Source organism: Cladophialophora bantiana, assembly GCF_000835475.1.
Source record: "Cladophialophora bantiana CBS 173.52 unplaced genomic scaffold supercont1.1, whole genome shotgun sequence".
Classification (NCBI taxonomy): Eukaryota; Fungi; Ascomycota; class Eurotiomycetes; order Chaetothyriales; family Herpotrichiellaceae; genus Cladophialophora; species Cladophialophora bantiana.
In genome coordinates, this window is record NW_015971575.1 from 1203648 (window position 1) to 1227048 (window position 23401).

Here is a 23401-nt window from a genome sequence, read left to right on the forward strand (position 1 = left end):
TTCTTCAACGCCTCATGATGGTCGGAGGCCCGTTTTATGGAGTAGAGCCGACTGCTCCAGCGACGGAAAAGGCGGATTTGACCAAGTCCAAATATACCTTGACACTAGCTGGCATCGACACGCTTGAGGCAAGCAGACAGTTCCCCACAGACGACTGAGGAAGACCTCGTCTATCCCATTCCCTCGATATCGATGAGAAGTTCGGGTATTTCTTCTCAGTGGTGCTGCAATCCAGGATCTGGATGCCTGGAATGAGCGTCTGGGCACATGGATTCTGTATCTCGCACCAGTTATAGTCCTGGCATTGGCGAACGCCGCAAAGGATGCTGTCGTCTGGTTTGTCCGCTGCGAATGCTGCGTCGGTGCAGGCATCGTAATCCTTGTTGGCAATACACATGCAAAGATCTTTGAGTGCTGAAAAGGCTTCATATTCGGCTATTGGCATGAGTGGGTTACAGACTGACGGAACGGTTGCCTCCGGCACACCAGCCTGAGGCGCCGGTCGGACCATGCCAGGCGCGAAGAGGAGAATGAGTGGAAGGATGAAATGCATCTCGGGGATGAAGAGTTGAAAGTCTTAGCAGTGTGTTCTAGGAGACGAGAGCAAGATCTTCGATATGAGAGCAACTCACCATGAACACTTCATACAGGAGCAGGATATATATCGCAATCGTGATTCCGGCCAAGTATGGCAGCTTATTCGTTGGTGGTAGATGAATCACTCAATCAAATGCGCCGTGGTGCGATCGTATGATGGAGTGACATCTTGCACAGAGGCCGCATGAATTCTGACGACATATTTCGTCTCTATCAAATACAAGTACTTGTCTGAACATATCCCGTCACCTTTCTGGTGTGACATCCCAGACTTCTAGTCCGGCTTTCCTAATTCAGACTCTTTGCATGCTTGTTTGGTTGCTCCAATGACTAGATCTGGCAGCGTGGGCATGACGGTTTTCGTCCTGGCAGAATGTGTGGCTGGCTGAAGCCAAAAGATCAGCCGATGTTTCAGCCTCGTGTTCGCTAAAGCGAACTTCTTAGCCTTCCGCTAATCGTCACGCAACACAACGAACGCTAACACTTCGGATCGTGATCGAGGCCTCACGCAATGTGTGCAGATACCAGACGAGGCGCTGGCAGCTTTCACGACAATCTAGCCTCGTAATGAGGTTCACATTTCTGTTGTCGAGGAAGAGCTATCATCCTATCCTCGATGGGCGCTTTCCCATATGCTGATAATATTTCCTTTTGCTTGGACCAGACCGTCGGACACTCCGATCTCAGATTACTCCAAGCTCGTTGCCCTACGGGCCTCACGCAATGGCTGCAGGTATCATGCAATACCTGTGACCACATGTTGTAGCTTGTAAGACGCCGACAAGGTCATCTTAACGATGTAACATGCTCGAGGGGGTAGGTTCGACGTATTCTAGGTTGGCACTCATCATGGGCTAATTCCACGCTGGGTTGAAGGGAACCTAAGCCCTGAGGGCGAATTCCAACAATATTTTGAGTTGATCAAACACGCGATTACCGACCCAGCCATTCGTACAGCGATACCACCGGCCCTTGAGACTGGAGGAGGTGAGTGAGGTTGACCTGCAATGGCTGAAAGATGAAACAAGGAGAGCAGTCCGGAAAATTATCCTCGAGAAAAAAAGGCAATGTTTCAGAGGTTATTGGCGAACTCACCTCTCCATGATGGGCCAAGCTGTAGACCTCCCTCTTTCAAGGCGTCATTGCTGTATCAACACTCGGAGCCGGTTTTCTGTTCTCCGTCATCTTCTCCACCATATCGCCACCAGACACCAGCGATCATCAGTCACCCCAAACGAGGGCATCGCAGATGCACTAGGTACATTCGAACCTGCATGACATTCAGCTGGTTCCTATTTGTTTTGGCTGTTGCGTTCGGCAGTTTCACAGCCATTGCATTGACGATCTTCCAGCGGGAGATCTTAATATGGCAGAGGGTAGTTGGCGGAGCGGCCCGAGGATAGTTATCGCGATCTTGGGGTTCATTCTGATATTGCTCCTTGTGGGTGGGTTCATCGCAAGAGCATAGGGTGTGCGTCCATATCATAAATTTTCCGGTCTGGTGTTGATCATCTGAACGGCCTTTGTCTCTTTGATGATGGATCTGGTCTCCATTTCGGGCTCACCGTCCCATTAATTACTTGGTAAGTCAAAAGCTTAAATATGACATGGTGTGACGCAGAGGGCGAAGAAAATAAATGGCATGATCAATGCATAGTACTTGGTACTATGTATGTTGACCTGTTAGAACTGTTATATCGTCAAAAGGAACCAGTTTGGAGTTTGGAGGCAGAGGATTGTAGGTGTCGTTGTCGTTGTTGTCGTTGTTTTGGTTTTTCGATCGAGGTAATTTCTCAGCATTCCAAAGCTACCATGGCCAACTTTCCATTCACAAGTTACGCTTCCTATGTTGCGGAGCTCGCCAAACTTCAGCCCGAATTCCGTTGGCTCTCATGTTTCTTTTCCCATCCTGGCGGGCATCCTGCAGAAACCCAAGTTTTCATACTTGACAGCGCTGGATCCCAGCTAGATAAGAGAGAACTCCAGTACAAGTTGAAATCAGACATTGCAGTGGCTCTAACCGACCGTCCGGACCAAGTAACGACAAGAGTCGTTATAGTGAGATATATACAAACATGGTCGATCGATCGCAAAGTTGTTGAAGCTCTAGGAGAGCACTTTGACCTGAAGCCTATCTTTTTTTGGCAAGTTTTTGACCATTACTATGCAAAAAACGACAGGTTACGACCGCCCGATATGGCTGATAGACACCAAACGGGCACATTGTGGACCTTTCCTGTACCAAGTGAGCAAAAATCTTTGGAGGCTTGCTTTGTCGATGCCAGCCTGAACGCCACATTCGTCGCTTGCCACACTCAAGGCGATCAGATCAATGCCCCTCGGAACACCGGTGAGTATGGATCGAGGTATCTATCCTATTTTCTTCTAACCTGTATCTAGTTATCATCTTTTTGCGAGATCCCATGCTGTGTCAGTCTGCGGTAGACATAGAAGGATGCCCGTCGCCATTTCAGCTGGCACACGCTCTGAGCACGTCAGAGACGGCAGAGTTCACTCAGAAAACACTAGGCACCCGGTATCTCGCACAGCTTGAACGTTTGCCCCCAGAGACAATCAGCTCTGCGAATTGCAACCCCGTTGAGTTCACCTACCCTTACCTCCACTTGCTCGCAGTTGAAGTTTTCTATCGAATCCAACACCAGAGCTTCGTCCTTGAGGCGGAGTATTATGAGGGTGCAAGCGCCAAAGCCCAAACAAGAATCCTCGAAGAGAGCTGGGCAATCTTTCACGACATACGGCTTTATATGCGGAATACTCGAAGCACCATGACTCGATTTCTAGACCCAAAGTCCCCATCCGCAGACGCACTACTTCAGGATTACAAACATCTCGTCGGGCAGCTTGACCTAGTCCAGAGTGATTTGAAAAGTTACGTCGAACGTCATTTGAACACACTTGCTCTGGAAGACTCTAAGCAGAGTTTTGAGCAAGCAACTGCCGTTAACCGCTTGACGGTATTAGCCTTTGCCTTTGTCCCGCTTAGCTTTATAGCCACTGTTTTTGGCATCATAGGTACCGGGACGACAAAGCTTTGGATCTTTGCTGTGGCAGCACTTATTTGCGAAATCATGGTCCTCACGATTCTTGTGTGCGCGCTCAGATGGAAAGATGGGTCAAGGGCCTGGCTTATGGAGACAAGCGGTGGCCCAGGGCTTTTCCGCTGTTTCTCATCATTGGCCAAAGTCTCTCTGAAAGAAGCCTTTGTTCTTCTCGCCTTTGCCGCAGTGAACAAGCCTGAACATACAAGGTTCTTTTGTCAAGCAGTCCGCAGGGACATTCTCGGAGAATGGAAGGAACGTGATGAAAACGACTATCCAAACCCACCTCCGAGATCTGAACTTTCACTGCCACCAGACCTACCACATAGATATATGTGGGAAAAACGAGCGCAAAAAATAAATTCGCTTATGGTGAATTCTAACAAAATGAAGAAGGATGATCTCGGGACTTTACACATCGCCATATAGAACGGCAGATCGAGAGCCAAAACACATGGGGGCCCGGGCCACATTGGAGGAGCCATGTCAGAAGGATGGACTTTCCAGGACCACAGGCCGCGAGTGCGTTTCCTAAATTTCGGTTGGTGGATGAAAACGTGGCTTGCATGAGGAGAGTTTCTAGTGTCCAATAGGAGAGCTGTTACGTGTTGGAAATCACTGCTCAATCTGCCACCCCGGTGCGTTGGCCTTCGCAAGCTGGTGCGGCTGAAATCGGCCAACTGTGTGCATTCGTCCTTTGGAAACCTGGAAGCAAAATCTTCACCGAATAGGTAGATGACTGCTCTGTTAGGTAGACTGTGGTATTGCAAGACTATTCGGCAAAACGGTATCACCCTGGACCCATGGTGCTGGCACAACTCTGACAACAAGCGGTTTCGAGTTGGCCTAGATCTTCCAACCCAGCCTTCCTCCCTCAGCTAACTGCACTTGCAAACATGTCAATGTTCAAATATGAGCCGATTTCCAGAGATGTCCCCAGTATACGTCTGCTCAGGCTGCTCAGGGGCCCTGCCGAGATACACCCTTGGGACAGCAGCGGGATCAAGTGCGAGTTTGAGTTGACACATCTCGACGACGATCGGGATGTCCAGTACGACGCGATATCGTATGCCTGGGGCGATGATGAGAGGACACAGACGATCCAATTGTCTGGAAAGCCCTTCATGGTCTCGAAAATCGTCGAGGATATCCTGCTTCGGCTCCGCGTCCCAGACAGGGATCGCCTATTGTGGATCGATGCGATTTGTATCAACCAAGGTAATCTGGCAGAGAAGGATCATCAGGTCGACCGTATGCGGGATGTGTTTGCGCAGGCGCAGACGGTGATTGCTTCTCTCGGCCCACACAGAGAGGTTGACGAGTATGGACAGCCTGGAATCAGCTATAAGCTCCACAGTGCTTTGAAGCTTGTCAAGTCGTCACGGTCCACTTTTGGCAGTGCTGTGAAGCTGAAACTGTCGAGTACGGACGAGTATTGTCTCTTGCAACTATTGCAAGTGCCGTGGTTCAAACGCATCTGGGTCATTCAAGAGGTTGCCGTGGCCAAGCGGTTGCTCATCGTTTCAGGTCGAAACGAGGTCGAGGGTCATTACTTCGCTAAACTGCACAGGCGATTCCTACCGCGGGTCCAGAACAAGAAACTGCGCTCGAAGCTCGAGGAACTAGGGCCCTTGCTTGGCTTTATGGGTTCAGAGATTGACAGTGAGGCAAAATCAGAGCTGCTGGATCTCCTCCAGCACTTCCGGTCGTGGAACTCAACAAATCCTCGCGATAGGATATACGCTCTTCGAGGTCTTGCGATCGACGGTTTGGAGGTGCCAGAGTTGAAGCCCAACTATAAGCTGCCGGTACAAACCGTATACGAAAGAGTTGCAAGATACATGATCAAGAGATATGAATCTTTGGCCGTGCTCACTTACGCCGTCAAAAGGCCTCAGCCAGCCCCCGCTCAGCCAGAAGGATGGATTCCGTGGATATTGAGACAATTCCAAGGCGAGACTCCCCTCCAGCAGATTCCAGTCCACCTTACTTGGTGCCCGGACTGGAGGGACCCATACACGCTTTCGAATGATCCAGAACCCGTCTCTCGTCAACGGGCGTCGTTGCCCGCACCACGCCGACAACGCAGGTCGTCGCCAGTTCACGGATCGTCTGGATCTCCTGAGGACCCTGAACCTCTCAGGGTGAAAGGCTACGCCATAGGCGTCGTCACATCAGTCTTCGACGGCAACATCGAAGCAAGCCCGTTCCCGGCCATCAAGCAGCAGATCCCTGAATGGCCATACAACAGAATCTCCAAGCATCTCAAGGAGTTACATGCATCTTTGATAGACAGTGCAGCACGCCAACTTGAGTTCGAGTATAACATCAAGGCCCAAGAAACCACAAACCAGCTCGAGGCCCAGTGGCGCCGAAAATACGGCTGCCCCACAGATCTGCCGGTACGTATCAGAATGGAGGCAATGGAAATTAACAAGGTGCATAAATGTGAACCGCAACCTCAGGATGGCCTGATAGTCGACGACCAGCTTTGCATCCTACAAGGCAGTACCGGCCTAGCAATCCTCCGACCCGAGGGAGACAATCACTTCAGCTTGATCGTCTTGGAGCACTCGGACTATCCACGGGTCAATCTTCATCTTTTTGACAATTTGTCGGCGGGCGGATATGCTGAGAGTTCCGTTTTTGGCGAGATTGTCCACAGGCTGTCCGAGATTTCGATTCGCGATGGCTGGGGTAGGGGCGTCAATGGCACCGATGCGTTCTGCCTGGTGTGACTCTGGCAGAACAAGACCCGAGAACGAGTCAAAGGGCAAGAGGAAGGAGAAGCCAACCAGGCCTTGAAGATGCAAGCGCACGGTTTCTGCGGGCGGCGAGCACCAGCAAAGTCTATCTGCTCCTTCAGTCCTAGGTCTGATTCCCAACTGCCTTAACAAGGCATATCTCGAGAGGGGCCTGATGTCAAGGAGTGTATGATAGAAAGGCTAAAGCAGTGCAGGTCTGTAGGTCATGTCCACGCTCTCAGAGGAGCATAGTGCTCGGTGTTCAGTGTTGCAACAGCTGGGGAATTGGCCGTATGCTGACCTTATTCAATGAGGAAGAACCAAGCACCACGGGAATAGCAAAATGGAGTATCCCTTGAGGACAATGAAGTGAGCCATATCGTTTCGTATGATTCTTTTCCTCGCCCTACGGATGTAAAATGATCCATGTCTCCTCATACCTATCTTATCCAGTACCAGTAGTCATCCCTGACAGACTCATTTGTTCAAGGTGCATTCTCCTTCCCCAAGGGCGAGCATTGCGTCGCATTCGTTACTCTTCAAGGTCTCGTTCAGGCAGGTTATGCTTATACTTCTCTCCCCTACAACAAGTACGAAGTTGTATTGATTTCCCACGTTTACCTTTCCTTCGGGAGTCGCGACGGTACCCATGTCTCAACTGGGCATGAGCGGTTTGTACCTGTCCAACCTACTCGCTCCGGATCTGTCATCCTCGTCCATGAGTCCCCCGTTCGCATTCGCATCGCCGTCCTTTCTGTTCTTCGTGGGCAAAGGAGCGCTGTTACTGCTGCCTGTATCCCTCCTCGGCGGTAAGGGCGGTGCGGGAGGGTCGTTTGCATCGTGGTCGCGTTGTGTTTGCTGCTGTTGGAGTTTTGATATTCTCACCGGTGGTGGTGGAGGGGGATGATTGGCACCCTTCTGCTGGCCTCTTGCACCAGGTCCCGACGCGACAGAATCAGGGGCGCTTACGAACGAGGCTGTTGAACTAGCCGTCTCCCTGCGTTTGGGCAGCGGTGGAGGTCGCTCTTCGGCTTCAGGCGCCGTGATCGGGTCTGAACAAGACACACTCGCCAACCGCGGGAGGGCAGGGGCAGGAAACGGACTCAATTGCGGGACGGCCACTTGGCTTGACGTAGTTGTGAGAGCTGTCGGCTTCGTGGGTTTGGGAGGAGGTCGTTTCTTAGGGAATCCCGCCGCTGAGGAGGATCTTGCAGGGATGTTTACCGAATCGCCTGCCGAAGACAGAGCTGACCGTACAGGAGAGGTGGTAGCGCTTGAAGCTCTGTTCCGTGGAGCCGAACCTCCTCGTGGTGTTGGGGGGGTTGGACGTCGATGGGACTTCATCTCCGCGGCTGTTGTTGAGGGAATCGCAACTCGTTCCCCCTCCCAGGGTGGAGGCACCATTCTTTTCACTGTTCGTGGCGGCGGCGGATCCGGTTTCTTGCTTCCTGGTCTGCTTCCCGGCTTATTGTTGTCCATAATAGGAGGTCTTTCGACTTCGACCCAGTCGTCCTCCCCGCCCTCCCTCCATGGATTGCCCTCGCGGTTCCCGCTCAACATCATTCCTTCCTTTGGTGGTCGAATCGCGCTTCTTGCAGCTTTATTTCCCTCTAACCACCACTTCCTCTTGTCACTGCTGGCCGGAGGTAGACCTTCTTGAATACTCTCATATCCCATTAGACTTTCCATCACGCTGTCGCTTTCGTCATCAGTCTCAATGTCATCCAACCCTTCTGTGGAATCTCCTGCTTTGCTTTTCATTTCTTTCGCTCTCTTAGAGTATAGTTTTTTGGTCAAGGCATCCTTCTTCTCTTCATCTATCACCCTGATACCCACATCAAATATAGCATATACTGGTCTGTGATCGCTGAATCTTAAGCCCATGACACTGTCATATTCCAGTTGCTTCATTTGGGAGCCGAGTACCTCACCAGCCTGGACCGCATTTCGGTTGTGGCTGACCTTCCAAAGGATACGGTCGGTCCAAGCAGGTATGCGCTGCTTGTCACTCGAGTCAAATTCGTCTTTGCCAATATCGTATTTGTATGTCGGCAGGAACTTGACCCGTCCTTCCCGATAATAGTTGAAGCAATTTCCCACTACCATCTGGATGTTTAATTGGTCGTTTTCGTAAAGCTTTCCCAATGCTTCGTCCCTAATTTTCTCCGACCCGATCATAGCTTCAGTGACGAGGGCTTTGACTCGCTCATAGCCCAGACCGATTCGGTAGTTGAAGTCCCCCGCCCAAACGATGATCTCGTGGTCCTCAATGCTCCGGTTCCGTTGAAATCTCAGTCCAGAGGTGATTGTGTTGTAATCTCGATTGCGTTCTTCGTAATTGGCGAACCCTGCGGCCAAATGGGCGGTGACGAAACATACCGACGTGCTTTCAATATCCATTCTGATGGCGACGGCGCCTTTATTTCCAGCAATTCCGCTCATGCCGGTTTTCTTGATGGCACCCTCGACATTCTTGATTCGGCCCAGAATGCTGGAACGGACAAAGACCATCAATGCAGCTCCTACCAATTGGCCGCTCCTCAAAAGAACATATTCGTCTCCCTTCGTGGGTACCCCCTCGAATTTCTCGTCGGGGCCATGTCCATTGAGACAATTTCTGACCGCCCTTTCCCACAGCATTCGACGATTGGGGTCTGTGCTCATGATTTGCTGCGGACTCAGCTCGACTATCTCTTGGAAGCCAACCACCACAAGGTCCAGGTTCTTCCCGCGAACGTCCAGCCATGGAGTCAAGTCCTCGTGGATTCCAGTTGTTTTGCCATTCAAGTTGTATGTCCCCATGCCCAACCTGAGCTGATCCCTCGACTCAAACTCCGGTCGCCGTCTCGCAACTTCTGCGACGACCCAGTCGTTGATGGGATCGAATAGATCTACGCTCGTCTGTCCGACCAACCTGCCGAGCAATAGATCAACGGTATTCTGCCTGTTTTTGTCCTCAAAGTGATTGACATAGAGACGAGTAGCACTCTTCCGGGCATCCGCAAGAGCACCAGCAAGACTCATCTTGCCGTGCCTGGTGAATGAACTCTTCAGCGCCCCAGTCCCAGCATATATTCTCGAAAGAGCATCACCGTTGTCAGCCCACAATGCAGAATGGCGCATCCAAAAGTCAGAATTTCCTCGTTCGTCCCGATGCGACAGAAATAACTCCAGCGCCATTTGGCTGACTATGCCTTGTATAAGGTTCGTTCGATCTAAGCAGTCCAGGCAGTTGACACGAAAGATGCCGTTCTGTTGCATGATGACAATAGGTCTTTTGACAAGCTTTCTTCTGCCGTGATCGACGGCGACTTCCTCTATTTCTTCCGAGAGGAAGTAAACGAACGACTCAGCACTTGCGTCCAGATATGGGCGGATTGCTTTCGCCGCTTCGTATCCGCTCGGTCCACGAGTTCGTTCGTGAAAATCGAATTCTGTTTCGTGAAGCAGATGATGTTCCTCCACTTCACCTTCCTCATGACGTCGTAGTGGACTCCTACTCACATGATAGCGGTACCTCTCTGTCAACTCGACCTCGCCCGGTTTGGAGGCGCTAAGCAGGTTCACGATGTGGACAGCACCATACGTTCTCTCCAGGCTTGCGAAATGTTTGTCAAAGGCCGGCTGTGTAGCCTCTGGTGAGCGGGTAATCTGGATCTTTTGTTGGCCAGGTATCAGGCTGCTTGAGCTTTCCCAGAATATCGGTATGCTGCCGCGCACTTGAGTGTAGGAGAAGCAAAGGCCAGTGGGAGACCAGAAGACGGTCTCAGTCTCGACAAAGTTGGCAACGTTGCCGTCATCGTCAATGCCTCGAGAATTAAAACGTGTCCCGGCTCTTCTGGACGACAATCTAGAGATGATGGTTAAGGTTGTGGGTGGACCTGGCACCGTCCCCCGGATCGGAGATGAAGAAGGTGGTATCGGCAAACTTTTGACAAAGCCTCGAATCACAGAGGTAAGAAGGCGAGAGTGGTCGAGAGCATTTCGCTCGTGATCGGTAAGCCTGCTCCTGAATTTGATCAGCGGATCAATCATATAAGAGTTCCAGAGGAGGCCTTCGTCGAGACTGGAAATGTCTACGGTGTTTTCGGCCTCGGCACTGGAATCTGTCAGCTCTGTTCTCCTAAGCGACTAGTGATGACTTACCGGTCCTGTAGCCGTCGAGTAAGGTCAAAATCGGCACTATAGTAGAAATTGCCGTTGCTCAGGAGTTTCCTCAAGGCGTGGAATGGATGTTCCGAGGCGTCGTCGCCCTGAGTGTAGTCGACGTCGTCTGACTGAAAGATCTGTCCAGGATACGGGTTCGGATAAGGGCCATGCGCGTGGTCATAATCTGCACGGTTGAGACAGTCTCAACGCATATCAGCACGCTGGCTTTGTGGCAGGGTAAACCGACTCACAGAATTCGACAGCGAAGATCTTCTGGACCGTCTCGCCTGGCCTCACAGTAGCCACCTCTTCTGACCCTGTGATAACGCAAAGGAAGACGTCGTTGTTGAGGGTGATGAGACCTAAAGTTCCCCTCGCGGTAGTGACCGGATGAAAATGTTCGAGGTTGATGAGAGACTTGTCTCCGAACTCGACCATACATCGAGGCGTTGTATTTGATCGACTCGTGTTGCCCAGGGGGAGGCTGGTCGAGCTGGATATTGAGTTTCTACCACTCTCTGGTGCGGCATGGGAATGGCGAAACACCAGGACATGCTTATCCGTCGCAAGGGCGACTGTTCGATGGGGGTAGTCATGGATCAACACCCTGGTTGACATTGTGTCAAAGGTCACCGGATGGCGCGCACTTGGGCCCTCATCGCCAGGCTCATCAGCGGCGTCTATCTGCAGCCGAGCTTGAGCAGGTGTGAGTCCCTCAAGCGACAGACCATTGACTTATTGCGGAATACGGTCGCGTGCTGGAAGATTGAGTCCGGTGGATTTTATGAGGCTCCGCAGCGCACACAAGGCTGCTTCATATGATGATTGACATGAATCCCCTGTTAGTCATACTTGTCATCGGTAGGTGTGTGGCGGCTGGATGGTTTATTCCTCTTTGGAATTGAATCAGTGTCGATGAAGACGGCTGAACTGGAGGTGAGGTTTCTCTGTCGGTCATGTGACATGCCGCTTAGTGAGATTTTGAGAGGCACGGGTGTGCCACCTCCTGCTACTTGATCGAGATATTGAAGACGGGAAGTACGCAATACTAGTAGCACGGACAGCGCCTAGCGTCTTTGACAGGCTCTATTTTATTCATTATGTTGCTACACAACCTTTTTATCTCCAAGGCAAGGAAGCAACATTGCCAGCTAAGCCGACCAACCTGAAAAATGGGTATCATATATGAAACCCCAAGCAGGAAACGCCAGATGACCGCAATATGCAAAAGGCGGCAGTGTCCTCAAGCCGACATCCCAACGACATATGGTCGAAATGTTTCGCCGCTCCATCGCGAGCTTTTCTTCGGCACCAGACCGCTAATTCTCACATATATTTTAGAACCTCCCGCTAAATCCAACATTGTCGTAAGTCGTAACCATGACAAAGGAAATTCATCCACGTGTCGTGTCCCCTGAGGCATGAAAAACCAATCCCGAATGCTCGAGAGGATAAAGCCATGCCTCCTGAAGTGGCCTATGCGAGAGGTCCTCCTTTGTCAACCTTGAAAACTGTCACAGATTGAAGGGCTGCAGCAGAAAACCGAGAGATGCGGTTGTCGTCGAAGTGTATGGTACTGAAATGGATGAAGGGACAGTGCCACCCGACTTCCACCTCGTCGTCGTTTTCCCACAATCCTTGGGGCCAGAGAATGGCCAATCTATCCAATTCGACTTGTCGACATCAAGAGAGCCGCTCACATAACGGTGCATGCACTTTGATCAGTGGCACCGTGCTGAGATTTAGCGGCCACATCAGGCTTTTTATCACCTTTTAAAGCCCGCGAAGGCCGACTGGCAGCTCCTCCCAGCATCCAGCCGGCGATGCCTCCAGTCGGTTTCCTCTTCTTGGGGCCTAGAACGTAATAGTCAGCAAGGATCATTTCCCGGGCAGTTTCTCGTTGAGCCCATGTCTCATACCTTTTTTCTCCTTCTTCGGGTTGATAATATCTTCGAGGTTTAGGATAGTGTCCTCCAATATCTCTGGGGGAGGAGGCGGTGGTGGCGGTTCCTCTATTATTTCTTCCTTGGGTTCGGGAATGGGCCACAACATCATTGTGATGTGCATATCGGGCTCAATGGTCGATTCCCAATAGTTAGGCATGATGATCTCTTTGTCGGGGCCGATCAGGTCGTAACGACCGGCCGTCACATGTTCTGCGAGGTTATCGATGTGCGCAAATGCCTGGACGATGAGATTTTCCATGTCCTGCCAAATGTCAGTTTCCGAGTTCTGACGCGTTATACAAACCAACATACCCGCCATTTGCAACACCGATCCCAGGGGAAATTGTAATTGCGCCCAATCGCGTCTTTGAATCTCACAGGAGCTTTCTTTTCGGGCCCCTTTGCAGCAGCGGCTTTCGCAGCTGCTTCTTCGGCTTCTGCTTTTGCTTTGGCCGCTGCTTCCTCAGCTTCCTTGAGTTTAGCTTCGGCTTCTTCTTTTGCCCTTTTTGCCTCCTCTCTGGCGGCTGCTGCTGCCTCCGCTGCCTCCTTTTCGGCTGCGTTCTTCGCAGCCGCTGCAGCTTCGTCGATCATCTTCTTCTCGGCCGCAGCCTTTTCTGCTTTCGCAGCTGCTTCTTCCGCGGCAGCTTTCAGGGCGGCCTCCGCTGCCTCTTTCCGAATTTGCTGTTCTCTCGCAGCTTGCTCCGCGGCGGCTCGGACTTGTTCCTCGTAAGCCCGAATCGCTTCCTGTCTCGCTTCTTCTCGGATCCGTTTCTCTGCGGCCCTGCGCTCAGCTTCTGCCGCAGCGTCAGCCCGGGCCTTTGCCTCTGCAGCCCGGACGGCTTCTTCTCGAATCCGCCGCTCTTCTTCCATGCGTGCTGCCGCAGCTGTCGCTTCTGCTCGGGCCTTTTCTGCGGCCGCTAGCAAGGCCTGTTCTCGAATGCGTTTCTCTTCTTCCGCTCGTAGGGCGTCTTGTCGCTGTTTCTCTTCAGCCTGACGAATCGCTTCTTGCCGGGCCCTCTCTTCGGCTTGCCGGACTTTCTCCTCCGCCTGAAGTAGTGCGTCTTGTCGCGCCCTCTCATCCTGTCGTGCCTTCTCCTCAGCCTGTCTAGCCTTCTCCTCAGCTTGTCGGACTTTCTCTTCAACTTGCCGAAGTGCTTGTTCTCGAAGACGATTTTCTTGCTCAGCAAGTGAGGCTGCCATTGTGGCCTTTTCAGCCGCTTCTGCGTCTTTAGCAATCTGTTCTTCTTTCATCAAATCTTTGAGGCGTCTGACAAGGTCGTCGTCGTTCTTGGCTTCAAGCTTTTCGGCAGATGCACTCGCAGAAACAGGCTGTGGGGAAGGCGCAAGAGGTGGAGCGTAGTATGGATAAGGCATCTGTTGGGGGTATTGCATGTAATGTGGCGGATACTGCTGGGCACCGAAGGGGGGAGGATATTGAGAGTAATAGCTGGCTGGGGCAGGTGGAGCACCATAGTTAACAATGGTAGGCGGCCCGTAAGGAGACGAGGTGTATGGTGCGCTCACTTGCGAAGGAGCATGGTGACTGAAGCCAGCTGGATATCCAGCGTGAGGAGGGTATGGCACCGGTTGGCCTTGGGGATAGTGGGCTGGAAATGGCATCGCCATCGGTTGCGGTTGAAGGGCTATTACTTGATTTGCGGGATGTGGCACAGGAGGATATGGGTAAGACGCCGACGAACTGCTGTGAGTATACCCGTTGTGCCCATAATATGATTGAGGACGAGGCATGTGAGAGCCCAGGTCCCGCCTGGCAAGGAACTCTTCGGTCGAGTCTCCGCTCTCTGTCGGGGATGTGTCTTGCAATTCTCTGGTTCGACTGCGAGCAGGCTCACGAATCGCCTGCTGGCGATGCACCGCCTGTCGTCTTGCTGAATTGGACCTGGACTCGTATTGCTGTACTCTTTCACGGTGGTCTAATCTCGAGGCTGAATCTGAGCCATCGGCCTCCCCAAGTTCATTCGGATATAGCACTTGAACGAAATCGTGGTGTGAGGAGGAGCCGCTCTGACTCTGGGTAGGCTGGATGACCGAATATTGAGGAGAGACTCCAGCAGAGACCTGGACACCGGTTTCGTGGAGCTCGTCGTCTTGCGAGCCGCCGGGGGAGGGAGAGCGCGAAACGTGGGTAATGTCAATGTGTGTATGACTGTGACGACCTGAAGACCTAATAGTAGGGAGAGTTAGCACTGGTGGGTGGAAAATGTCGGTGAAATAACCCACCCCATGGGAGACTGAGTGAGGTCAAGGAATTACCGCGTCCAACCTACCCCAGAGGGAAGGCTGAACGAGATAGCCTTGAGGGTTATGTTAGTATCAAGGAAATGTGCTAACCGGGCCAAAGAGGGCTGACTTCAGGCAATAGGACCGTCCAAATGGGCCAGATCCAGTGTATTTTTATTTTTGAAACCAGTCTCCTCCAGCGTCAAATTATGGTCGAAGAAAATCGGAGACCTGGCGAGGGGGGTGGTTCACCTCCCACAGGTGTGCCGCCGGTAGCGTCTGGTGTCGTGAGGGTGCACAGGGTGCGTCGTGAAATTCCGGCGAGGTGGATCCGTGGGGAGGGAAAGGGACGAAGGGTCGGGCCAGAGGCAGAACAGGTTGCATATGCGAAGAGCCGAGACGGACGCCGATCAGGCGACGGAGGAGAGAAAAGGGGATTACAAAGTATTCTTCAACGCAGGATATGAATGCGAAATGGCGACGGGTATGAAGGTAGTGGAAGGGGTGAGGGTGAGGGTGAGTGTCGAGGGAGGAAAAGGGAGGAAGGTGGACAATTGAAGCGAGATGAGACGGTGAGTTTGGCTGCCCAGCATGCAAATGCAGATGCAGACGCAAATGTGATGTGAGGGCGCGTGGACAGGTTGTTGACGCCAAAGTGATTGTTTGGCGTGATTGTAGCGTGCAAGTGTGTTGACGGCGATCAAGATTTGGGTGCTTGGATCCGCCCAGAGAGTCAAGAGGGTCAAAAAGGGGGGCAAAGGGGGGTAACGAAATTGGTGACTGATGCCCAATTGCTCACCCACTTAACGGGTCCCCCCTTGGGGTGGTGCCTTGGGTGCCCCTAATTCGTCAGGTGCAGGCGCTGTGCGGGCGCAATAGGCAACGGGCAGCGGGCGCAGTTTATTTGGCGGTGGTGGGGCCTAGTTGCCTCAGGCCTCAGAGGCTAGAGCCCCAGTCTGACTCCTCGTCTGCGCGCTGTCTCCTAGGCCTCCAATTTTTTCTGTAAGGCACCAACGACGTCAATTGAGAAATCCTTGTCCAGTGTGAAAAAGGGCATTCAATGCTTCGGTCAACGCCGGCCGTCAAATCAAGTCCGGGACGTTGTTGTTGCGGTGGTTGTTGTTATTGTTGTTGTTGTTGCTGATGTCAACGAAGGCCTGTCAGGTCACCACCACCTCTGATAACGCTATGTCTCCCAGGACAAACTCGGCCCTTGGGTGACGCTGACGAGTCCGCAGTGGTCGGGTCCAAACAGACCTCGAAAGGTTATATCAATCCACCTAACGTTGCAGAGTCCCTCGACTTATACAATATCTTTTTTGTTTTGCCCTTTATTGTGAACTTTTGGTGTGGTTTCCCCCCCCGGGGGGTTTTAATTCTGCAGGATCGAACTGCAGCGTCCGTTAATGAGTACAGCGGTGCAAAAGGAAGACTAGAAAGTAATGAGCCTCCCACCAGAATCTGAAAAGGGAGAATGCACGATGTGTGTTGGCGAAAGGAGAGTGTCGCCACAACAACCCGCAGATTGTTCAAAGGTACTCAGGTGACGCAGTGTCGTACAGAAAACTCTTTCTCGGTTGCAAGCGATCTGTAAGGGGTTGGATCTAGTTGTAGTAGTAAGCGCTTCTTGCGCGCTGTCTTTCTTCGATCGCGATTGGATTTGTGATTCTGAGACATTGAGGGCTCCTGGAGAGGAGACGTGAAGAGCAGTCAGTCTGGTGTTATTAATGGGAATGGGGAGTGACAAAAGTGCGCAAGCCGAACGCAATGGGTCTACATTGGGTTGATATCAAGGCAGAAAGATGACCATCCACTCCCTTGATCCGTCATGGCATTCTCAGTCTATATATCAGAAACCGAAACAACCCGGTCTTCAAGATTGCCACCGGGACACCCTGTTTTCCGTAACGCAGGGCGATTAGCCTGATATTCACACCCCCGTTCCCTTTGGGTGTCTGAGAGTGATGATGCCCTTTCTTTTGGTGATTCTCCCAACAAAACCTCAACTTCAGAGCGGCCTGACGGTGGGTTTCTTGACCTCGTGGTTGTTAGTTTGTCGGAAGACGAGGCTTTAGTGACTCTAAATTAGAGGAGATGGGCAGGCACGACCCACGGCCGCTGACGGGGTGAGAGCCTCATTCGCTAGTGGTTGGGTGTCGCGATAATCGAGGCATCCTCAGAAAAGCTGCCACGTTGGCCCGCGCCGAAATGCTGCCCAACTTCCACCTTCGAGCATCACGCTAGTGAGAACGCCCGCATCTGACATGATCTTCGCCGAACCATCGTTTCTCCCATGGTCCATTCGGTTCTCTGCAGGAACTTTCGCATGGTCCACCTCCCGGGCGAAAAGCCAGAGGTCCATACACGGGTGGCTTTTTCAGAGCTCATTTATTTGAGGAAACGTGTGGACTTGGGCTGCTTCTCCGGTTTGCTGCTCCAGGATTTTGCGGGACGTTTCAGCCTTTGGACCTGTTCAGCAATTCCTGAGCTGCAATGACTTCCGACTGATCTGTCCCGGAGGATCTTAGTCTGCTGCGGTCCTTGATGATAGCCTCCAGTTTTAACGTGGCCAACTGGTTCAATTTTTGCAACTTGTCTGGGGTGATCGGCGAGCTGGTGTTCCCCTTTGATGTCGTGTTCGTCAGCAGGAGCTTGTCCGTGGCCAACTTAAGCCCGTAGAACCCCCGCAGATAGTCGTCGCAAAGTTCAATGCTTCGACTGAATCGCTGAATTGCCTGTGACAGGTGCTTCTCGGCGTCGGCACTCTCCGTTGACGACATGGCAGCCAGATACTCGAGTTCGCCGAGTCGTGCATGAAGGTTCCACGCATTGGGAGCGATGATTACTGCCTCCTCCAGGCAAAAGATAGCTTGTGGAAGGCATCCCTGCGAGCGATAGAGGTCGCTCAACTCACACCACGCTTCCATGTCGGTGGGAAAAGAATCAACAAATTCCACCAGGTCCTTGATGGCATCTTGCGGCCTCCCTAGGCTTCTCATAAGTGCAATTCGTCGCTTATGAATGGGGACATTCATTGGATTCTCCATCAGTATTTTGGCATAGTCTTCTAATATCCTCCGCAGTGCCATTTCATCCGCAGCTGTGGCTTCCTGATACAGCCCTCTCAAGGCCATAACTCTTTCATTGGTTGACCCAAACCGGTGACTCAATCGCTCCACACATAGAAAAGCAGACTTGTCGTCCCCTGTCCGTAGGCAGGCATAGAGGAGTTGTTCAAGCTTGTCCCATACTTCAGCGGAATCCGCCGTGTTGAACATTGATGCAGGAAAGGTCGTACTGACAGATGACGACTTTGCAAGGATCGAGGGAGCCTGCTGTGCTATGAGCAGAGCGGAGGCAGGATCGGAAGAATGGCCTTTGACTGCGACTGTCGCCATTGGGCTGCGTCGTCCGTGGAGGGGTTTTAACGAGAACCAAAGTAAACGGGGGAGCTCGTCTTCGCGGATTAAATAGTAGTTTCGAAAGATGGCAATATATCAGTACACTGCAGAAATAGGCAAGATGAGGCTGTCAAAGTAGCACCGGCAATGGGAGAGGGCACTGACAAGGTTCAAAGACGACTGCCACCAGAAAGTCACGTAGCGAGCTCTTCGTACTGGGTAGGCCGCCCCTGGCCGCCTTAATATTTCTCTCGATCGGGATGCAGGCTGCTTCGGAGGAATTATCTTGGCATTCGGACGGAGCATTTAGCAACCACACGACGAGGTCCTCCAGCAACTCCAACATGTCATCGTCTCTTCCGGTGGTCTGCTAAAGCTTTGCGGTCTACAAGCGAAGTCAAATAAACGAATGCGTGGACGTGTGCTGGGCTTTGAAGAGACAAGAGGAAGGTGCCATCTTCCTCTCTCTATCCGGGTCTCCGTGAAGGAGTGATATCCCGAGCCCGCAACCCAACATCTGTGTCGCGTGAGAGATGAGGGTTCCGGAGATCCCAAAGGAAATATCGACGCCTCAGTTCTCATGACATCCTAGTCAACCCTCCCCAAGATGTTCGAAAAGTCACTGGTCGACCTTATTCGGGGTCTGCGAGGCCACAAGGGCAATGAGGCAGAATACATTCAAAGCGCTTTGAAAGAGTGTCGGAGCGAGATTCGTTCCCAGGACCTGGACCTCAAGGCGACCGCACTGCTCAAGCTCATTTATCTTGAAATGTTTGGCTACGACATGACCTGGGCCGCGTTCAACGTCTTGGAAGTCATGGCCTCCCCGAAGCCCGCCCAGAAACGAGTAGGCTACCTGGCCGCCGTCCAGAGCTTCCGGCCAGAGACGGAGGTCCTGATGTTGGCCGAGAATTTGTTGAAAAAGGATCTCACTTCTCCTTCAATACCTGTACTCACACTGCCGTTAGTCACACTGCCGCACATTGTGACTTCTTCTCTAGCACTGTCGATTCTGACGGAGCTTATGCCACGACTGTCACATTCACAACCAGCCGTGCGTAAGAAGACCATCGTTACCCTGTACAGGCTGGCTCTGGTATATCCAGAGACTCTGAGAGTGGCTTGGCCAAAGATCAAGGAGAGGTTACTAGACGAACAGGAAGACAGCAGCGTTACTGCCGCCACTGTTAATGTCGTCTGTGAGCTCGGGTGGCGAAGACCCCAGGATTTTCTGCCCTTGGCACCAAGGCTGTTCGACCTCCTCCTTGCTCAGAAGAACAATTGGATGGGCATCAAGATTATCAAATTGTTCGCAGTCTTGACTCCCCTCGAACCACGATTGGTCAAGAAACTAGTCCGGCCCCTGACGAAGCTGATCCAAGAGACAACAGCAATGTCGTTACTTTATGAATGTATCAGCGGGATCATTCAAGGAGGAATCTTAGATGGCGCCGAAAGCGGCGCAGATGTGGAGGAAGTGGCCGATCTCTGCATTTCCAAATTGAGAGGAATGATTGTCTTGGATGGCGACCCGAATTTGAAATATGTTGCTCTTCTGGCGTTCAACAAGATTGTGGCCACACATCCTGCACTAGTTTCGATGCAGCAGGATGTTATTATGGGCTGCTTGGATGACCCTGATATTTCGATCAAGATGCAGGCTTTGGAATTGGTCTCGGGCATGGTCAACAGCGACAATCTGCAAGCCGTTGTCAATCGCCTCATCAAACAGCTTGCCGGCTCGGCTTCAGCCACCGCGGCAGCCAACGGACGCATAGAAGAAGAGCAAACAGACATGGAGCAGAGGCTGGTTCCGGACAAACGAGGGTCGGAAAATGTCCCTTTGCCGGATGAATACCGCTACGAAATCATCAGCCGAATTCTCGACATGTGCTCTCACAACACTTATGCCAACATTACCGATTTCGAGTGGTACATCGAAATACTGATCCATTTGGTCAGACACCTTCCGGCGGGTAAAGATGCGGCTTTGTCAAGAGCTGCACCAGAAGATGACACCTCTTTAGGAGCCCGGGTTGGGGGTCAGCTTCGCGATATCACGGTCCGAGTCAAGGAGCTTCGACCAGAAACGACCAAAGCAGCCGAAACCTTGGTGTTGTTGTCCAACCGCGCAATCGCTTACCCGCAACATGGCACCGGTCAAAGCCAGGTCATCAAATCGGCAGCCTGGATCTGCGGTGAATTTGCCATGTATTTGTCCAACCCACATGAAGTTCTCAACTCGTTGATCCACGAGTCGTCCGGACATTTTACTCCAACAACTCTGGCAATAGTCATCCAAGCCATTCCGAAAGTCATTGCACAGATCGCCACAACGGCTGACCGTGAATGGAATGCCTCGAGGGGCGGGACAATGTCTCTAGTGCTGGCGAGGACTATTGAGTTCCTGGAGAAACTTTCCTCCCATCCCAACCTCGAGGTGCAGGAGAGGAGCGTGGAATTTCTTGAACTTCTGCGTCTTGCGTCAGAAGCGCTCTCTGCACAGGGCAGAGATAGTCTGCAGGCACCACTCCTGCTGACCTCTGCAGTCCCCACGCTCTTCAGTGGCATGGAACTCAACCCTGTCTCGGCTGCAGCACAGAAGAAGGTTCCACTACCAGAAGATCTAGACCTCGATGCGCCCATCAATCCTGACCTGTCCGCGATCTTACAAGAGTCGCAGATTGCGGATGCAGACGATCGCGCGGAGGATGTGTTTCAGTCTTTCTACCACGATCGCGAACCTGTACATGCTATCACGTCACTACACCCACAAACAGCAGCTGCTTACTTGGACGCCGCCGCCGCCGCTTCTTCCGAGAGCGCCCCGCTCTCATACCAATCTGCGCCTGAGTCTCCAGCAACGCTGGCCAGGCGTAAGGCTGAGAGGATGGCCCGGAACAAGGACGATCCGTTCTACATTGCTCCTTCCGATGACACGGATCCTCATTTCCACGACATCATCAGCAAGAGCAACGGCGACGACGAGCTCGACATCGACTCGATCCCAATCATTGACCTACAAATCCACCGTAGTCAAACGACCGCGACGAGAGCAGAGACGGAGGGAGAAGAACGCAAACCGAGAAAGAAGAAACCCACCCGGAGATTCGTCGTGGCGGCGGACGAGACGCTGGAGACTTCTGCGGCGACCACGCCCATCTCACAGTCATTCTCGAACTCGAGCCCCTTTGCGGCCCTAGCCCAGGCCCAGCGGACTCGCTCATTGAGTCCCAACGCGCAACCGCGCGGCGCACACTCTCGGCCAACACGCACACTCCTCTCGGTGGACTCGTCGACACTGGAAAACCTCAGCCTCGAAGGCCCCGGCCCCGCGGAAACCGAGTCGGAGATCCTCCGGCGCGAGGCCGAGGAGCTGGAGATGGCGATTGCGCTGCGCGAGGTGGAGAAGAAGAGACTCGAGATGCAGCGTGAGCTGGAGCGGCAGCGGACGGTGATGGGCGAAGGGGTCGACGCCGAGGGCACGGTCGTGAGGCGGAAGAAGAAGAAGAAGAAGACGAGGACCAAGGTCGCGACGGCGCATCACACGGGTGAGGAAGCCATCACGGTTGAGCCAGAGAGTGGCGGTGATGGCGGTGATGGCGACGAGGAAGGGTCCGTCAAGAAGAAAAAGAAGAAGAGGAGGAAGGTCACGCTTGGCGGGGGGGGTGCTGAGAGGGAGACGACAGAGAGGCTGGAACGCGAGACTGCCACTGAGGAGCAATCGCGATATTGATATGAACGATTCTGATTGTTTTCCAGTATGCCTGGGTTCTCACAAGGAGGACGAGGCAAGGCAAGGCAAAACCTAGGCTCCGATTCGACATAGGACGACGGCTTGACTTGTGTAACTCAACGCGAGTGAGCAGGAGGAACAAACAAACTTATACCGTATACTTTACTCGGTTGTATGTACACGGTATGTACATGTGATGATCTGTCAAGAGGGTTTTTGGGCCCCTTTTTTGAATAAGTGACTGAGCGAAGTGTCCATGACCAAGAGCAAGTCCTGCCCGCATGCTTGCCGCTCTCTCTCTCATTCACCATGACCACTATCCTATCGCTAGTACTAACTACCCTGGTAGGTAGTTAATGTATGGACTGTGCACGCTTGTTCAAATGCTAAGAGCGATGCAAAACGCCCATCTGCCCACCGGGACGTCTACAACACCTACACAATACATACACAACCATATCAACACAGGTCCCTTATTGCACGTCCACTCCGACACTGCTCCTACAGATCTTTCTTGGTCAGTCGTTTATCCATCCCTCCCTCAATCCACTCACGCATCCACTCGTTACATTCCAGCAGTGGAAGGGCGAAGTGGTTGCAGTTGTGGCGCAGTCTCTCCAGCCTGGAAGCATTTCTTTCCATGCCTGTCTGTCTGTCTGCCTATCTGCCTGCTTGCTGCCCAGCCAGAGCCCTCACCTGAATCAGTTATTTGTTGTCCGTCTGTCGTCTTTCATGTGTGTGTTTAATCCTTGATGGCGCAGGCCCCGCCTCACTCGGACACCGCGCCACCAGCCCAGCCCGCCTGGCGTTTCCACAGATCAGGTCATGCACATGGGTATGCATATGTGTGTGTGTGCTTGTATGTGCGTAAGGGCGCAGGTGGGTTAGGGTAAAAGAGGGAGGTTAGTGTAGGGTAAGGTCAGGTAGACAAAAAGTCTCGCATCTGTTCCGTGCGCCTGGCTAATCGCGGGAAAGAGAAAGGAAAGAATCCTCGCTTCTCGGTACTGGTAATCGTACACGCATATACGAGGACAAGGAGATAAAGTGAGGCATAAGCGAGAAGGATCACAAGAGTGAAGAGTAAAAAGTAAAAAGCAAAAAGCGAATCGAGGATAGGATGGGTCCGGAGGATTCGAGGTTGGGTTCAACAAGGCGGCGGCAGTGGTCAGACGGAGAGAAACACAACAGTGCGAGGAAGGAGGAAAAGGAAGAGGGAGGAACGAGGGCGGGCACTCACTGCCCCTCTTTGCCCTCCCTACGCACTGTACCTGGTGAGCCCCTCTCTGTTCGCCCTTGTTCGCGCTAATTCGCCCTCTGCTCTACGCGCAGACTAACACGCCTCATTATTCGCTGTGAAATCGGGTCCTCGGTACCCTCTGCGGAGGACTCGTGCCTTACCACCTAGGCTCCTTCGCCGCAAAGGCAGGTGATATACTTGTAGGTTCTAAGCCTACCCCATGTCTGCCTGCGCAAGTTTGTCCATTATCCCAGGGCTTTCGGCGTTGGCTGACCGCCCACCAGCCTTTCA

At 52.5% G+C, this 23401-nt stretch overlaps 7 protein-coding genes across 7 annotated transcripts; 3 read left to right on the forward strand and 4 right to left on the reverse strand.

The window, feature by feature from the left end:
- Nucleotides 1-34: 34 nt before the first annotated feature.
- Z519_00444 (uncharacterized protein) lies at nucleotides 35-553 on the reverse strand (the record flags this gene model as incomplete). The annotated part of the gene is made up of 1 exon (XM_016758201.1): nucleotides 35-553. The coding sequence occupies one exon, from the start codon at nucleotides 551-553 to the stop codon at nucleotides 35-37; it is 519 nt and encodes a 172-aa protein (XP_016625450.1).
- Nucleotides 554-2409: 1856 nt separating this feature from the next.
- Z519_00445 (uncharacterized protein) lies at nucleotides 2410-4085 on the forward strand (the record flags this gene model as incomplete). The annotated part of the gene is made up of 2 exons (XM_016758202.1): nucleotides 2410-2947; nucleotides 2998-4085. 2 exons carry the CDS (start codon nucleotides 2410-2412, stop codon nucleotides 4083-4085), a joined length of 1626 nt encoding a protein of 541 aa, XP_016625451.1.
- Nucleotides 4086-4552: 467 nt separating this feature from the next.
- Nucleotides 4553-6394, forward strand: Z519_00446 (uncharacterized protein; the record flags this gene model as incomplete). Its single annotated transcript, XM_016758203.1, has 1 exon — nucleotides 4553-6394. One exon carries the CDS (start codon nucleotides 4553-4555, stop codon nucleotides 6392-6394), a length of 1842 nt encoding a protein of 613 aa, XP_016625452.1.
- A 660-nt stretch (nucleotides 6395-7054) lies between these two features.
- Z519_00447 (uncharacterized protein) lies at nucleotides 7055-11167 on the reverse strand (the record flags this gene model as incomplete). The annotated part of the gene is made up of 3 exons (XM_016758204.1): nucleotides 7055-10499; nucleotides 10547-10751; nucleotides 10801-11167. 3 exons carry the CDS (start codon nucleotides 11165-11167, stop codon nucleotides 7055-7057), a joined length of 4017 nt encoding a protein of 1338 aa, XP_016625453.1.
- Nucleotides 11168-12245: 1078 nt separating this feature from the next.
- Nucleotides 12246-14741, reverse strand: Z519_00448 (uncharacterized protein; the record flags this gene model as incomplete). The annotated part of the gene is made up of 4 exons (XM_016758205.1): nucleotides 12246-12403; nucleotides 12469-12757; nucleotides 12808-14680; nucleotides 14737-14741. The coding sequence occupies 4 exons, from the start codon at nucleotides 14739-14741 to the stop codon at nucleotides 12246-12248; spliced, it is 2325 nt and encodes a 774-aa protein (XP_016625454.1).
- A 2451-nt stretch (nucleotides 14742-17192) lies between these two features.
- On the reverse strand, nucleotides 17193-18134 carry Z519_00449 (uncharacterized protein; the record flags this gene model as incomplete). Its single annotated transcript, XM_016758206.1, has 1 exon — nucleotides 17193-18134. One exon carries the CDS (start codon nucleotides 18132-18134, stop codon nucleotides 17193-17195), a length of 942 nt encoding a protein of 313 aa, XP_016625455.1.
- A 610-nt stretch (nucleotides 18135-18744) lies between these two features.
- On the forward strand, nucleotides 18745-21873 carry Z519_00450 (uncharacterized protein; the record flags this gene model as incomplete). Its single annotated transcript, XM_016758207.1, has 1 exon — nucleotides 18745-21873. One exon carries the CDS (start codon nucleotides 18745-18747, stop codon nucleotides 21871-21873), a length of 3129 nt encoding a protein of 1042 aa, XP_016625456.1.
- Between the last annotated feature and the right edge of the window lie 1528 nt (nucleotides 21874-23401).